Source organism: Leptonotus elevatus, chromosome 19 (assembly GCF_054856555.1).
Source record: "Leptonotus elevatus isolate MCC_2025b chromosome 19, RoL_Lele_1.0, whole genome shotgun sequence".
NCBI classification, from domain to species: Eukaryota; Metazoa; Chordata; class Actinopteri; order Syngnathiformes; family Syngnathidae; genus Leptonotus; species Leptonotus elevatus.
Window position 1 is genome coordinate 3631673 of NC_141257.1, and position 17191 is coordinate 3648863.

The 17191-nt window shown below is 41.7% G+C and overlaps 2 protein-coding genes across 2 annotated transcripts; one reads left to right on the forward strand and one right to left on the reverse strand.

Annotated features, from left to right (window-relative positions):
* The first annotated feature begins 822 nt into the window (after window positions 1-822).
* LOC147157527 (synaptic vesicle glycoprotein 2A-like) lies at window positions 823-12632 on the forward strand. The gene is made up of 13 exons (XM_086061972.1): window positions 823-990; window positions 3036-3688; window positions 4046-4226; window positions 4311-4462; window positions 5237-5370; window positions 5453-5542; window positions 5630-5737; window positions 6241-6329; window positions 6446-6610; window positions 6704-6837; window positions 7042-7248; window positions 7393-7552; window positions 8198-12632. The coding sequence occupies exons 2-13, from the start codon at window positions 3079-3081 to the stop codon at window positions 8379-8381; spliced, it is 2214 nt and encodes a 737-aa protein (XP_085918098.1). The 5' UTR covers window positions 823-990; window positions 3036-3078; the 3' UTR covers window positions 8382-12632.
* On the reverse strand, window positions 12470-14597 carry LOC147157528 (cathepsin K-like). Its single transcript, XM_086061973.1, has 8 exons — window positions 14490-14597; window positions 14288-14415; window positions 14051-14173; window positions 13420-13569; window positions 13123-13347; window positions 12854-13019; window positions 12685-12787; window positions 12470-12614 (listed from the first exon to the last, which is right to left on the reverse strand). The coding sequence occupies exons 2-8, from the start codon at window positions 14405-14407 to the stop codon at window positions 12515-12517; spliced, it is 987 nt and encodes a 328-aa protein (XP_085918099.1). The 5' UTR covers window positions 14408-14415; window positions 14490-14597; the 3' UTR covers window positions 12470-12514.
* Window positions 14598-17191: the final 2594 nt, after the last annotated feature.

A 17191-nucleotide genomic window follows, 5' to 3' on the forward strand; every position in this document is an offset into this window, starting at 1 on the left:
ATTTATGGAAGGGGACTTAGCAGTGAAAAAAATACTAGTGGTATCGAGCATCTGTGTTGTGTTGCCGCTTTTACTGTATGTTGACCAGTTAACCACGTATAAATGCAGTTTACTAAAACAGACTTAGTTTTTGGAACCCGTCCCCTTTAAATGACGTCCCAATTTATGTGACATTGCATTTTTTTATGTTTACCATTGTTTGCATGTTTTAGCTACTCGTAGCTTAACTTGGATAGGATAGGATGCATTTATTGTCATTATGCACAGGTACAACTACAAAATGGCCGACATGCAGGAGTTTACCATGGACTTCTGCTCCTTCTAGGTCAACCTAAAACAATCGAATGAAAATAGATAAGTGTGTAATGTGAATCTGTTGCTTTTTCAGACAACAGATTGAACCCGAGACACACATTACCCCCCCCCCCCCCCCCCCAAATATCCCTCCATTATCTTCTGAAATGATTATTATCCTTTCGAGGGTTGCGGGTGTGCTGGAGGGAAAAAAAATAGTAACATGTTGAGTGTTTTCAAAGAGTGGAAGGTTCACACTACACATCCATTCATTTATTGATTTATTTTTTATGTACTGCACTAAGGTCGCAGGAAAAGGTGCTTGACATTTTATGCAGCACTGCCCCCTGCTGTCGACTGAAATTTACGTCTAAATGAAATGTCCTCTTCCTTGATATATATATATATATATATATATATATATATATATATATATATATACACACACATAGTGTGAAATAAAGGGAGTAGCAATTTGTCAGAAAAAAAAATACTCAGATTGGGAAGGGGAAAAAATCGTTACTTTCCACCACTACCATATAACGATGCGTGTTTTTGGGGGTGCTCATCATGATGACTGCGTGTAGGCGTGGGCTCCTCAGCATCATCATCACCACCACCACAGCAACAGCCGCCTCCTTCATCCTCCTCCTCATCGTCAGCACTATCCTCATCCTCTGAAGACCGAAAGGCGCGGTGAGTACTTCACGTACGCGGAAAAAAACGTCGCATTTGAACGATTATGCTTGTTTTTTTGCCCTCACTGCAACAGTCGCGATTGGCGTATTGGACTGCACGCAACACTTAACACGATTTTTTTTTTCTTCCTCATATGAGTGTGTGGTGGGGGGCGGGGGGTGTTGCAGGTCGTGACAAGCTTCGAACGGGGCGGATTTGCACTGATACCACGCAATAAATCACCTAATTGGCCATTTGGCGTGTTTTTTTTTTTCATCCCCACTGATTTGAGTGGCGTTTTGGTTGCTATTTCTCTCATGTGCAACAGAGGCCTTTCCTTCTTTCGTTTCTCCCCCGCCTCCCCTCCTCTCCTCGCCATTATGAATGCACCGGAGGCTTCATTTGCACAATTGCACCTGCGAGAGGCTAATGCAAATATGAAGCGCACAATAACAGCTAGCGCGGACAAATAGAGTGAGGTTATAGGCATTTTTTTTTTTTTGGCGTGTACAAATGGAGGCGATGCCATGGCAATGCTGTTTTTTCTTGAATGGGGCCCGAGGAAAATTGGAAAATGTGTCAAATGTGTGTAAATTCAATTGTATAATTTTGCTGGGTTTTAGTGTGGTTGTGTGTAGACAACTAGACATAGCATGCTATGATTATAAATTAAATATATATATGACAATTAGAATTTATCTTATTAGCATAGGTTGAAATGGTCCAACAGGGGGGGGGGGGGGGGGTGGGGGGGGGGGGGGGGACTCATGCGGCCTTCAGGGACGGTCTGAAATCACAATTTTACTTGCCATGAATGAATGATACTGAGTCTAGCTAAGTCATGTGTTGCTTTCAGGGGCGGTCTGAAATCATAGAATTCCTCACCACATTTACGACCTGTGATCGTAAAATTGTTTATGATGCCTTCAGGGACAGTCAGAAAATATAAACCAATCTATCTATTCCTTTATCTCTCCATATCTCCATCCATCCGTAAAAAAGCTAATTTGCCACAAGATGTAATCAAAAATTGTGCTTTCACTAAGATATTAATTGCCATTTTTTTGTGTATTAGTGCAACAATATTGTTTAAATATATATATATTTTTGTGGTGTGCAATCTCCTTAGAGGGTTATATACTGTTAGGTGTAGGCCTCCCTAATATTTTGACTGGGCCCTTATCACCTACCAGACCTCAAAAAGGGAATGCTGTGCCCCCCCCCCCCCCCCCCCCCCCCCACACACACACACACATCTCCACAAACACAACATGACATGTTGTTTTATGGCAGGCGCACACACAGATGCAGCACACTCAGCAGCAAAAATACGGTGTCCCCTGAGGCCCAGTTGAAAATAAAACACCTCCCTGTGGCCATTGTGTAAACATGACTGGGCTTCTTTTTGGTGTTTAAAAAAAAAAAAAAAGAGATGATGATGTTACACACGATTGGGCAGACTTTGATGAACAATCAATTTCAAGCTTGGCTTGTTTTTAGCGCCTCGCTCCTCAGACTGATGCAGGCACTCGTTTATTTTTTTTTCCATTATTTGAGCCACCCGGGAGGCTCCCGTTGTTTATTTGCCGCCATAGTGTTAAATCTTGTTTAAAAAATGTAGTGAGTGAGTTTGGAAAGGAATGAACACGACGGACAACTTTGCGTATAATGGAAAGTGATTTGGGTTATTGTTAGGGTTCAAATGGTTGCGTTCTTCTCTCTTCCATTTGGGAGACTTTACTGTCGTACGCTGTCTGCCTTTCGACGCATCCATCAACAAAACCGCAGCAAGTGTGACTCAGCACTGACCTCCTGCATGGCAGATGCAAACAAATGGATGCTTGGATTGATGTTTTTCTTTGGCTAACACTATTTTAGTCGTTTTGCAGGAGAGTGAATTCAAGTTTTCAATATTTTCTAATTTTGGTCATTTTTATACAGGGGAAAGATTTTAATTAGCTTGATTCTACGTTTTGAAGCACTTGTTTATTTCTGCACTTAAAAACAATGTTAGCCCACTCACATTGCCAGTGGCTAAATTCCTCTCTTGACATCCTTTCCAGTCTGACAACTTTTCCCGCCAAAGCCAAACGTCCCCCCCGCAAGATGGAGGACGGCTACCAGAACCGGACGGCCTTCATTAAAGGCGCCAAAGACATCGCCAAGGAAGTCAAGCGTCAGGCCTCCAAGAAGGTTGCCCGCAGCGTGGACCACGTCAACGACGAGTACAGCCGCCGCTCCTACAGCCGCTTCGAGGAGGACGACGATGACGACTACCCGGCGCAGGACGGCAGTGGCGGTGGCGGCGGCGGCTACTACCGCGGCGACAGCCAGGCGGCCAACGATGACGAGGGCGGACACAGCGACTCCACCGAAGGCCACGACGAGGACGACGAAATCTACGAGGGCGAGTACCAGGGCATCCCTCGGGCCGAGTCGGGCAAGGGCAGCCTGGCCGGCGGGCCCGGCTCGGTCCCGCAGCAGTTCCGGGACGTGTCGGCGTCCGAGGCGGAGAGGCGTAAAGACCAGGAGGAGCTGGCGCAGCAGTATGAGAGCATCCTGCAGGAGTGCGGCCACGGGAAGTTCCAGTGGTCGCTCTACTTCGTGCTGGGCTTGGCGCTCATGGCCGACGGTGTGGAGATCTTCGTGGTGGGCTTCGTCCTGCCCAGCGCCGAGAGGGACATGTGTCTGTCCGAGCCCAACAAGAGCATGCTGGGTACGTTTCTGCGTTCAGTAATCTTGTAGGTATGAAAAAGAAGCATCATTTTACATCTGGCTATAAAAGCATAACGTGCAGCATAACAGCTAAATGCTGCTTCACCATGTTTGCTTTGAACTCTGTGCTCCACTGCAGACCTCAGAGCACTACTTGGTTTGTTCCCCATTAGAATTTCTTTATTATAGTCCGGACCCAAAGCATTTAGGGATGCTAATCCTGGGACCAGATTATGCATTAAAAAAAAAAGTTTTTAATTACCTGAAATCACAGAACTCTGTTTTAACGAGACATACCTATGTACCTAATATTGCATAACGCACTCGTGTCATTTGCTGTGTGTGTGCGTGTCCTCAGGTCTGATTGTGTATTTCGGGATGATGGTTGGAGCCTTCCTGTGGGGCGCCATGGCCGACCGGATCGGTCGCCGTCAGTCGCTTCTCATCTCGCTGTCAATCAACAGCATCTTCTCCTTCTTCTCGTCCTTCGTGCAGGGATATAGCACCTTCCTCTTCTGCAGGCTCCTCTCGGGCGTCGGGTAAAAACAAAATAAACTAAATCGACGTCTTTAACGGCCAAAATGTCAAGAAAATGGTCGGATTGAAAACGGCAATTGTGTCAGGATCGGAGGTTCCATTCCCATCGTCTTCTCCTACTACTCGGAGTTCCTGTCCCAGGAGAAGCGAGGCGAGCACCTCAGCTGGCTCTGCATGTTTTGGATGATCGGCGGCATCTACGCCTCGGCCATGGCCTGGGCCATCATCCCCCATTACGGTACCTGCCGGATCTGAGAGAAGATGCGTTTATTTCCTCAAATATAGATGGAAAAGAGAGCACCTATTTGAGGAAGGTGTTAAAAAAAAAATTTTTTTTTTAACAATAGCGTCAATAAACTGATATGGTCACAGCGACTTCCTGTTTTCCTGAAGGGTCTATTTGATGGAAGTGTTTATGTGAGAGCAGCATTTATTTGTGAACAGCATCTGTCAAATGTTGTGATTACACTCTCTGTTCAGCGTTTTTTTTTTCCCTGATGGGAAAAGTGAGGTTTAAATTTGAGGTTGTTTTTTTTTTACGAGGGAGGTGTTTGTTAATTTATCTGTATTTACTTATTTGATAACATTAGCTCCTATGATCTAATATAGTCACAATTACTGCCTTTTGTGTTGCTGATATGGAGGGAAAAAAGGAGGTGTCTACTTAAGTGAACGGTTTATTTGACAGAGGTGTTTTTTTTTTTTTATGAACAACATCATCTGTAAAATGATGTGATTACACTTTCTGTTATTCCCCTGATGTGAAGAGTGAGGTGACTCTTTTAGGAGCGCTTTTATTTGAGGGTGGTGTTTATTTAAGCGGATGAAATAGGGAGGCATTTATTTGTGATTTTTTTAAAATATTTTATTTATTTGTTACTAACATGATTCCAGGCACCACCTGTTTTTTCCTTGTTGTGAAATGGCAAGCATCTATTTGAGGGGAGGTGTTTAATTTTATGTATAAATTGGGGCGTGGAATCTATTGAAGCGTTTTCCTCTATTTTCTCAGGATGGAGCTTCCAGATGGGTTCAGCCTACCAATTCCACAGCTGGCGCGTCTTTGTGCTGGTGTGCGCCTTCCCTTCGGTCGCCGCCATCGCCGCCCTCAGCGCCATGCCCGAGAGTCCGCGCTTCTACTTAGAGGTCGGTCGGGCCAACCGAACGCGCCACGCTGTTTGACACCGAACCGGCAAAAACCTCTGCTTGCTTTTTGTCTGGGAAACAGAACGGCAAACACGATGAAGGCTGGATGATCCTCAAGCAAGTCCATGACACCAACATGCGAGCCAAGGGACACCCGGAGAAAGTATTTTCCGTGAGTACATCGCTATCAAAAAATTATTATCATTATATATTTTTTTAAAGCAACCATTGTGGCAATTTTGACAATTTTCAATCCAAGGTGACCACCATCAAAACAGTGAAGCAGATGGACGAGCTGGCGGAAGGCGGCACTGACACACCTGTCTGGCAACGCTACCGCCTCAAAATTATGAGCCTCTCCCAACAGGTGAAGTAAAAAAAACAAGATACGTTACCTCAAGGATATATTACTGTAATAAAAAAAATAATAATAAAAAAAAATAATTAAACATTATATCTTTAAACACCAAAATGTTCAATCAAACCGTATACTTTCATCCAACAAACGTTTGCTAGCTTAATGCTAACATATAATGCGAAATTAGCATACAGTTGTTTATATTTATGTATATATAAATATATAGCACCCTCAAACAACTGCTACTTTAACACGCATGGCACAGCAACACATACAAACAGAACATATAACAAAAGAGATTTAAATATTGTATGTTTTCAACTTCAGGTGTCTTCATGCTAACATATCATGAGAAACACCATATATGGGCAAACTGAGATGTTACAGTAACAATTAAGGGTTATGGCGCCACCTGTTGCCTTGGCATGCATTTTACATCCTTGTAAACCCTGTTTTGTTTTTGCGTGAGCATCTCATCGTTATTTTACGAATGTTTATTTGTGTCGTTGCAGATCCGGAATAACATTATTGCCTGCTTCAGCCCGGAATACAAGCGGACTACGTTTATGCTCATGGCTGTTTGGTTCAGCATGTCGTTCAGGTAAACAATTTCGTTTTTTAATTATATGCTGTATGATAGTGATGGAAAGCTATGAAAATTGTTTAGTTGATTAAGCTAATTTGTGTGTGTGTGTGTGTGTGCGTGTGTGTGTCCAGCTACTACGGCCTGACCGTGTGGTTCCCGGACATGATCAAGTACATTCAGAAGCAGGAATACGAGTCACGCACCAAGACATTCAGCAAGGAGCGCGTGGAGCACGTCACCTTCAACTTCACGTTGGAAAATCAGGTGCACCGCCAGGGCTACTACTTCAATGACAAGTGAGTGGCTTTTTTACCCGAGGGATTATAAAAAGTCTACACACCCTTGGTCAAAAGCCAGATTTTGTAATGAAACAAAATGTCCCCCTGCAGGTTCCTCAACCTGAAGATGAAGTCGATGGTGTTCGAGGACTCCGTGTTTGAGGAGTGCTACTTCGAAGACATCACGTCCACGCACACCGTCTTCCGCAACTGCACCTTCATCGCCAGCTTGTTTTACAACACGGGTACGACTCTCGCGCCTTAAGTAGCCTCCGTCGTCACGGTTGCGTTGTCTGTAACCCGGGGCGACAGCGTTTTGCCAGGCTGCTCCCGTGGCCACGGCAACAGAGCCGACCTTGTTAATCAATTAATGAATTCACAACTCGGTGCGAACTGCGCATACTTTTTGTGACATTCTTGCAATGAAATTGTCGTACCTGTGGTCGCAGATTTGTTCAAGTACAGGCTTGTGGACTCCAAGCTGGTGAACAGCACCTTCCTGCACAACAAAGAGGGCTGCATGCTGGACTTCAGCGACGACTTCAACAACGCCTACATGATCTATTTCGTCAACTTCCTGGGAACGCTGGCCGTGTTGCCCGGCAACATCGTGTCGGCTCTGCTCATGGACAAAATCGGTCGCTTGAGGATGCTGGGTAAGTTCATCTCACAGAAGTCCACTAGCTTCATGCTAACAATAATAATGCAAAACGTCATAGACAGGCTAACCAAATTAGCATCAGTGAAATTATAAACCTTAAAACAATGGCTAATTTAACTTTTTTTTTAAATCCACGTAGCGGGGTCCAGCGTCATTTCGTGCATCAGCTGCTTCTTCCTGATGTTTGGCAACAGTGAGTCGGGAATGATCGCCCTCTTGTGTCTTTTCGGCGGCATCAGCATCGCCTCCTGGAACGCCCTAGACGTCATCACCGTTGAGCTCTACCCATCTGATAAAAGGTAACATCACTTCCTTGATATATAGATTTAAAGATGTATATGTATACAAATGAAATCTACATGATACTAATATAAAAAAATATTTAAAAAACGCCTTACCATGAATAATTGGTTTGTAATGTATGTAAATAATGAGGTCCTCATTACTAAACTCTAATAAATACTTAAATATAATCAAACTGTGTTTTCTTTGACAAGATTGGCCTCTTCTGTAATGAATGCCCTAATGACATTATTCCACAAAAACATATTTTGCAAACTTATTTTGTATAAGTAGCCACCACTCTACAAGTTAGCTCTCGTAAATGCTCTTTCCCCCAAAATATGTATGATTTCATGTTGAACACCTTACCTAAGTTAATGTCAAAATGTCATTTTATGTAATGAAAAATATGAAAATTAAATTACAAACAGGTTTTTTTTTCATTTATTATTTACACTTTTGTATGAATAATGGCTTTGCTAATAAACACCTCAACTCTAATAAATGCCTCAAACAGACACTAAGTCAGCAAACATGGCCAATAGTTTCAAAATAAGAGCTTGATCTAATGATAAAATGAGCAGAGAATGACATTTAAATCTCAAATAAGTACCAAATACGTGATACGTTTGCTAAGTTTACACACTTGGTGTTGCGTTCAGGACCACGGCCTTCGGCTTCCTGAACGCCCTGTGCAAGCTGGCGGCCGTACTGGGCATCAGCATCTTTCAGTCCTTCGTGGGCATCACCAAGGCCGTGCCCATCCTCTTCGCTGCCGGCGCGCTGGCCGCAGGGAGCTTCCTCGCCACAAAGTTGCCCGAAACCCGGGGCCAGGTGCTGCAGTAGTAACCGGTGGCGCCAGCAAGGTGGGTGGGCAGCAGCCGGGCGGGTGGGCGTAGCGGGAGTCCGAGTGCTGCCCCTTACAAACTCTGCATCGCCATTTTGTGGAAGCCCTCAGAATGCTCCTCAATGTGGATGACATCATCTTCTTTGGGGGGATTAGTATCGACCTTAGGGGACTCCCACTTGTTTAATGGTGCGGGCGAGTGCGTGCGTGCGTGTTGCATGTGTATGTGTGAGTATGGGAAAACTTGCGTCATTCCACAATTTTTTCTTAACTCGGAATATAGCCGATTGGTTCAGAAAAGCAGAATGTACCGAGAGTAGGCAGAGTTTACATCATTTAAAAAAAAATAAAAAAAAATCAGCGCACGAGCTCAGGTGAGTGCTTTCATTTTGCATTTTACAGCAGCGGTGGATTTGCTTAAAATGGTTGCCTCAGTCTAAAATGGATGATTTGATGTTCAATTTCGAGCACAGGGCCTTCGACTTGTCTGCCAAGGGTTTTCAATACAACCTGGCTAAAATGAACTCAGTAGCGCCCCCTGTAAAGGTAAATCAAAGTAGCTCTCGTCACCAGTTTCATGAACAGGACCAACAAAACAGTCTCTAGACCCATTCCCGAAATAAACAGCAAGACGGCCATTTTGGTCTGAAGCAGCCATTTTAGGGTGAATTCCATGTCACCTTAGCGAAATTATTCAGAGGGAATTTCCAACTGAATGTCCTCACTTCTTTTCCGCTTATTTCTCACAGAAGTTCATGCTCTCGTCATAAGCACAAACAGGACCAAAAGAAACATCGCTGCATGAGAGTGACTGATTACATAAATAAGGCACAAAACATTTCATTGAAATGAAGAAAATTAACATGATCGCTTACCCGAAAGTTCACATTCAGTTTGTGTGCGGACAATCAACATCTGAGGATTAAATTTTGCGTGCGTCCATGTGGGCTAAACTTCTATTCCTAGTTTGGCCAATCCTAAACAACTGTTAGCTTAGCTTAGCATTAACACTGGAGGAAAACATCTAGCTTGTCTATTTAGCTTGCCTTTGAGTTACAGCACACAAAAACATCTCGTTATGTCTAAATTTTTTAAATAAAAGTTACAACACAAGTGTATATTTCTAATAAGTCTTCGCCATTCCTTCCACAACTTTGACTGTTAGCCACCCAAGGAAGCTGCTTTCCTGTTTGTTTGTTTTTAATGCTAAGCTATGCTGACAACTCAAATGAGTTTTCATACTCTGTCAAAAAAAAAAGAAGTGTAGCAACCAATTTCGTCCACGTTTGAGCAATTGTTTGCACATATGTTTGTTATTGTGCCGGTTTTTCTTTAAAAGATGTAATAAAACCATCATTGAGCCCATCATGGGGTAAATTATTTTTTAAACATTTTTTTTACTATTAGCATTTCCTTTTTTGGTTTGTTTTTATGCTAAGCTAACAACGCAAATAAAAGTAGCCTATTTCCACCCCTAAAAAGCCATTTTTGTCTATGTTTAAGACACAGTCTGCACCAAAGTAAGTGTGCTTAAGTTATTAATGTGCAATTTAGCAGTTAGCTTATCTTAGCATAAACATACGCGGGAAAACAGCTAGTTTTAAATAATAAAATACACACACACATATTTTCAAAAGATATGAGAAAATTACTCTACCTGAACCCACCAGGAGGATTTAATTAATTAATTATTTTTTTTAACTTTTTGGCTAATGAGCAATCCAAACTACTTTTTATTTAATTTTTTTATGCTATGCTATTGAAACAAATTATTTCTACCCCTCAAACTTTAATAAACATTTTTGTCCACGTTTGACAGTTTTCACCATTTACATTATTAAAGTGCAATTTAGCAGTTAGCTTAGCCTAAAGATTAAGAAGATATTAATGGCTAACCGCTAGCTTTAAGGTAAACACTTAACAGAAAGCATCCACTTTTATCTAAATTTTCAAAAGATGTGGGAAAATAACCATTATTTAATCTACTATGTGGAATCTTTAACACATTTAACTGTTGGCAATCCAGACAAGCTCTTTACCGTGTTGCTGTTCTGATGCTAAAATAAGCTAACAATTTGAATGAGAGCAGTTCCACCCTTCAAAAAGCCATTATGTCCATCCACTTTTGAGAGAATAAGTTTATGTGCAGAAAATAACATTCTATGCGTTTATTTCGCCTTTCCGAGAGACAGGAGGGGGAACTCAGCCTCACATTTTATGCAGCGCGGCATTTAGTGTAATAGGCCCGGGTGCTCTTTTGCTGGTATATTTTTTTTTCTCATGAACTTTTGGGGGGGAAAAAATGGGCGAGTCCATTCGCCGAGCGGTCGTGACGCATGTTCGTGTCGTGTTGTCTGACTTTTTTGGACGTCTTTTGTGTGCTGGCCATTTGTGTCTTTCAAAACGCGATGAGTGGCGTTCTTTGTTTTTTTCCCCCATTGTTTGACAATGACGCCGACGATGGCCATGATGTCGGTTTGTTGCTTGCAGTAATTGTTCTTGATCAAAGTGGGGTTTTGACATTGGTGAAACGTATGTGTTCGGAAAGTGGTGACTGTGCTCCTCTATGACCTGGTTTACATTTTTGGGGGTTAAATCTAAGATATAAATATATAATATAAATATTGAAAGTGTTTTAAATGTATGATAAATATTTGAAGAATATTTAAAATGTGTCTTGAATACGTTTTCATGTATTTAATGCATGTTTTAAAATATTGCCATCTATAAATATATTTCAAATAATTATACTATATACTACAAATAAACTTTAAATTAATATGCAGTGTTTTGAATATATACAAATATTCAAAAACAATGTTATATATGTATATAATTTATGTATAAATTATTTCAAATATATTTATGCATTTAAAATACATTTTCAATATTTCTAAAATACATTTATAATTTTTTAATGATTTATTTCAATATATTTACATATTTGTTTAGTATATGTAAATATATTTAAAACATATACACACAAAAAGGATGCTAATGTCAGCTATTGTGGGGAGGGCAATAAATGTATACATGTCGATAGGTTGCACAGCAAGGCGGCCATCTTGGAGTGGGGCAAAGTGAAGCCTTCCCTGCCCACATTCATCCAAAGAGTGCCCTCAAAAGGTTCAACTATTTAATGTTGTATAACGTGTAGAGTTCTAAATATATATACATACAGTACATATTGTATATGTAAAACTATACTGTATGGATCCCTCTCGTTGAAATGAAGCCTGTCTTTTGTTTTTCTGCAAAAGAAAAAGGATTGGAGCGCTTTTCCTTAAACACAAGGACATTCCTCATGCCAGGAAATGAACTGAGAATTCATTACAGTTGGATGGTTCTTTTTAGTTTGCCTTGTTTATATGAACCGAAACTACTCTAAATGTGAGTTCAATTCAAAGAATCAATGTACTGCGTGTTTAAAAAAAAAAAAAATATTGATGTTTGTATGTGCAAGTATGGAATTTGTGGAACTTTCAGGAACATTGTTGGGGGTGGGGGGGTACACAAATTTTATGGAGTGTTGTCTTATGTTTTGTAAATGACAAATTGATTCTTCTTGGTGATTTCAGTATTTGAATCTGAATATATTGGTGATGCTGACAAAAAAAAAAGTGATGTCATTCTTTTGTCAGAGTTGTGCAGTCATAAGAAAAAAAAAAAACTGGAGTTACACGCACTCTTGGGCTAAACCCCGCCTATAATGTCACAGGGTATTGAATTGTGCATGCACAAGTAAAAATAGAAAAACAATCTTTTTTTTTTTTAATCATTTGGCCTACAATATGCTAAGCATTTTTATTCAAAATTATGATAGTGGATAATTTACATAAAAAAATAAAATAAAATGTACTTAAGATTGTACCTTTCAATCGTTTAAAAAAAAAAAAAAAAAAAAGCAAGTAATACCCTTTTGTTAAAAACAAAAACGTAAAGTGAAAAATTAAGATACCTTAGTGTTACACTTTTATAGCATCTATCAAATTAAAGAAATTCAGAATAAAACATGGACTTGAAAATCCTTGACGAAATAAGCACAGTCAGTCGATTTAAAGGCCACATTTACTTTATTATCCATCATTCTTCTTAAAACAAGCCCAAACTGCTCCAATGCAGGATGTGGTGGTCACATGACCGGGAAGCAAGCGTGGAGCGCGATGCCGCACTGATTCAGTCTGTTGCGAGCCATCTTGATGTAACCCTGGTCGCCGAATTTCGCACCCCAGCTACCATACAGTCGAGAGAGGAGGGGGAATAACAACAACAACAATAATAATAGAAAATTATAATAAAGACCTGTTCTTGATCAGCCAGTAGTCTCTTCCTTTTTCTGTGCCGTAGCCAACAGCCAGCACGCCGTGATTCACATGGTCGCTGCACCCCATGTCCTCGTATACTCCTAGTAAGCACCCCCCCGCAAAAAAAAGTTCAAAGTGTGGGTCAGGAAACATTTAAGTTTGCTCACCGTGGCGGTAGAAGTGGAAATTGGTGCGAGACGCGTCAATAGCCACGGAGATGGGGCCCACGTTGGCGAGGGCCACCTTCAGGGCCTCTTCGTCACCCTTGGCGACGAACGAGTAACCGGAGCAGTTGGCCGCTCGATCCTGAGATTTGTACACGCACTCGCCACGCTGACGAAACATATATGCTTAAGCATGACCTCCACCAAGGCAGAACAGGCTTCAGTAAAGCATTATGGAGAAATTGTCACATATGAAAAACGGACACCCTCACTTTAGCCATGTAGGGGTAGGCCCAGTCCGGGTCGATGCCGCCGTTCTTGAAGACGTAGCGGAAGGCGTTGCTCATGAAGCCACCTTGGCAGCCGTGGTTTCCGAAGTCCAGCGAGCAGTCCACCAGGTTCTGCGGGCTCAGTGACGTCAGTGTGCCCGTTCTGTTCTTCAGCTGGCCCTCCAGGGCCCCCACAGCACTGAAGGCCCAGCAGGAGCCGCAAGAACCCTGCAGACAGGTTGAGTACCTGCTGGACTTCAAATATGGAGCGGTTCGATATGGCGGGGGCGGATGTCTCACCTGCATTTTGACTTCGGTCACCAGGCCGCGCTTCCGCCAGTCAAGTGATGGCGGTGGCGTGCTTTGCTCCCAGTTGAAGTTCAGTTGGATCCGCTCCAAGTTGGACGGCACTACCGTACCGGTTAGCATGCCGCTTACCTCCTCCTTGGTCTGCAAACAATAAAACAAGAAGTTGATCATGCACTGGCGTAGAGGTGGCAAATCCCAGTCCAGAAAGTAAAAACTTTGCCTCAGTTTGGCGTTAGCACCTTTTGTTAGCTAGCAGGTAATCGAGCTCGCTAGCATCTGGGGCTAAAGCCAAACTGTGGCAGGGTTTATTTTCTGGACCTGCCGCACACGGAATAAATTAATTAAATGTCATCTGGAAATGAGGCTCTCCTTTCCCACATGTGAGGGCATAACAGGAAGTAGACCAAGCATTGACAATGAGAACTGTGGCTTTATACTCTTTTATTTAATAATTTTAATCTGTTTTTTTTCTTTATTAACGTTTCTTTTCACAATTGGTCAATAAAGTTATATGGGGTAGAAAATTCACACAAAAATTGACACCAAAATAAAAGCTATGCCAGAAAAATGTCAATTTCCTGTTCCCGCATTAAAAAAAAAAAATGCGAAGTGTGAATTTTACCAGGTCTCCCAAGTGGTTCATGGCCAGCTCGTAGGTGTGCAGGCCCAAAGTGGCCTCCAGGTTGTGGACGTTGATCAATAGCAAGTTCTCCTCCCAGATCCGCCTGCGACCCGACTCTTCCACCTTGTCGCACACAAACAACAACAACAACAACAACAACAACAAAACTCAGCAAGTCGCAACAGGCGTCCGCCATTCAAAGTTAAGTGGTCACAAATCAGATGAAGTGCTTCAAACCTGATGTGAGTAAACTTTATTGTGGGCCTTCTTCCACAGCTCCCAGTGTCCATTCAGAGCCGGGCTGATGTCGGTCCCCGCAAATCCCAAAAAGATGGCAAAGAGCAGGCGAAACAACATGGCTGCAGCTGCACAGGAGGAAAAACGGAAATAAATCAAAGGTCAGCTTGAAAAAAAAAAAAATGTTGCGTTTCATACCAACCTGGCGATGATGATGAGGTGATAAGCAGGCATGCAGAGTGAATGCAAGCATCACTTTTTATCCAATTAGCTGCATGCAACACACCTGCAGACGATTACACATGCAGGCTGATTACATCATCGCCGCACAGGTTATTCTTGATTGGCTGACCGTGTGCCTAACGTTTGTGTTTATGTTGCTATTTCATATTCTTAAATATGACGTATACATATTTTTACCTTTGATTTAAAGTATTCATTGTTTAAAATTATTAGATTTTTTAAATATATATATATATATATACATTATTATTATTTATTTATTTTTTTTTTAATCATAACGGTAAAACTGCGATGCCGCTCGAAGGGTTTCATGCCGTTTCACTGCATGGGCAGTGGGTGGCAGCAGAGTGCCAAGAATGTGATTGAACCACCTGTACAGAAAAAGAGTAAATGATGAGCGAAGACGAGTTTTCAAAAGAAAGTAGAGGCCGAAAATCTTTTAATTTATATTTGTAAGTGTTGAATGTGCTAGTTTTTATTTAAAGTCTTTGCAATAAAATAAACTATCAGTTATACCGGTAAATAATACAATAAGAACATAAATATCTCACAAATAAAGATATACAGTATACTAAGGCAAATAAATAAACACAAATACTATTCCTTAAACCAATAATAAATAATAAAACAAAAAAATTAAGTACCTATATAAAAATACATGAATAGCAAATAGTATATTAAGCCAATAAATAAATGAATACATAAATAATAAATCCAAGATTAATACAATCAATCAATCAAACAAAATAAATGAAATGCAGTACATGAAGCTGAAAAATAAATGAAAAAATGCAAAGTAATCCAAACAAAATTGTATATTTTATGCAATCAATAATGCATTTTTTTTTTAAATCGATGTGAATATAAAAGCACTCTAGAATCACTTCAAAAAAAATAACGCAACATGGGTAAAAAAATGGACTAATCAACTACTTAACCCAACTTTCCGGGTTGTTTTGTTTTGGATGAAAAACACCCAATTTTTGGAAGAAAGTTCTGTCAAATTTTTGACTCAAATTAGGTTAATTTTGACCCAACTGTCAGTCAATCACAAATGTGTAAAATTGTAGGAGAAACTGTAAATCATCCAGACATAATATTCAAATGAGTAAGAAGTTTAAAAAGTGGACAAGATGTTTATTTTTTTAACAGCTTTTGTTTTGAAGTATGTGTAGTGGGTGGGGAGGGGGGGGGGTGGTGATGTTCTTATGATGATGAATAAAAGGCACAACCCAGCAATGTGCTACCTTTACTATCACCTGGGAAAAAGCAGCTTCCAAAGCAAATAAAGGTGTTTTAGGAGGTCCCGGGGGGGGGGGGGGGGGGGGTCTGCTGCCGCGGCCCTCAGCCCCTTCCCAGCCTCGCTGGCTCCCTCTGCAACAAAGGAGCAGACGGTGATTGGGCCCCGGCTCTTTTGTCTGCGTCGGCATGGGGCCACAGTTAAAACGCTTGCAGTCACCCGGGGGTTCCCGCCGGGGACCCTCCACAACTGCAATGGAAAAGGTATTTTGGAGAGAAGTGCAAATTTAAAAAACTGAGAAAATTTAGTTGCACAAGTGTACACACCCTTTTATAATTGGGGATGTGAAAATGTATTATTTTTATTATTAGCATTAGCTTATTTACGATGAACCGATCACATTCAAACTCATGTTCAATTGAGTCAGCGCACACCTGCCACCATTTCAAGTGCCTCTGAGTAATACCAAATAAAGGTCAGCTGTTCTAGTAGGCTTTTTTTTTTTAATTTACCTTTTTTTTTTAGTTTTTGTGCTAATACTGTAATGTACTTGTCTCTGGGAGATTTCAAGTATTATTTTGCAGAATACATTTAAAGACATATGAAAAAGATCTGAGATTGTTGTCAAGACAGCCACTTAACAGCCACTACTTGCCAGAAATTCCTGCAGCTCCGCCATAGTGGCTGTCGGCAGACTTTCTGAGCAGCTTCCTGTGTTCTATGGCATATTTAATGCCTTTGAAAATGTCTTTAAAAAAAATAAATTATATCGCTTTCTGGTGACTACAAAAAATGTCAGCAAATGCCTATTAGAACATCCAAACTTTATTTGACGTCACTCACAAACACGTCAATCGCCTGACTCCCATTCAAAAAGAGTTTGAACGTGATTGGTTGATTGACGCAGCCACATCCCAAGTTCTAAGAGGGTGTGCACACTTGTGCAACCACATGATGTCAGTTGTTTATTTGTACTCGTTTCTCAACTCTGCCTTGACTTCCCAGAGTGTGAGTGGCTGCTTGAAAGGAAAAAGGAAGCGGTGTAAGGAGCCAGTCCAAGATGAAGGGCCAGCAGAAGAAAAGGGGCAATTACTTCTCCTTTCTTATGGAAATGCTAATGAAGTGGGGACGCGGGGTCCCTCGGGTAGGGTGTGTGGGGGGACAATAGAGGGCCACGGGCAGGTTGAGCGTCACCGTGTAAACTGCTTCCTGTTAGAGGAGGCCATTTAAGGCTGGGACTTTTACTGACTAACAAGCCATCTCCAGGCCTCCCACTACAAAGAGGCGTCCCTCCATCAAAGCTGCGTGCGGCCGCTGGCGCGTCTGCGGAGAACGCCACGTCGTCCTCGTCCCGACACTTTTTCCCGGGACGGATTTTGAGGGCATGGGTGCCGGACGACGTATATTCGCCACAACACAAA

Coding starts and splice junctions, on each gene's coding strand:
- LOC147157527 (XM_086061972.1), top strand. CDS start 3,079: ATGGAGGACGGCTACCAGAACCGGACGGCCTTCATTAAAGGCGCCAAA. Junction 4,227..4,310: donor AGGCTCCTCTCGGGCGTCGG/GTAAAAACAAAA, acceptor CAATTGTGTCAG/GATCGGAGGTTCCATTCCCA. Junction 6,330..6,445: donor TGGTTCAGCATGTCGTTCAG/GTAAACAATTTC, acceptor GTGTGTGTCCAG/CTACTACGGCCTGACCGTGT.
- LOC147157528 (XM_086061973.1), bottom strand. CDS start 14,407: ATGTTGTTTCGCCTGCTCTTTGCCATCTTTTTGGGATTTGCGGGGACC. Junction 13,348..13,419: donor TGACCGAAGTCAAAATGCAG/GTGAGACATCCG, acceptor ACCTGTCTGCAG/GGTTCTTGCGGCTCCTGCTG. Junction 13,020..13,122: donor CCTACCCCTACATGGCTAAA/GTGAGGGTGTCC, acceptor ATGTTTCGTCAG/CGTGGCGAGTGCGTGTACAA.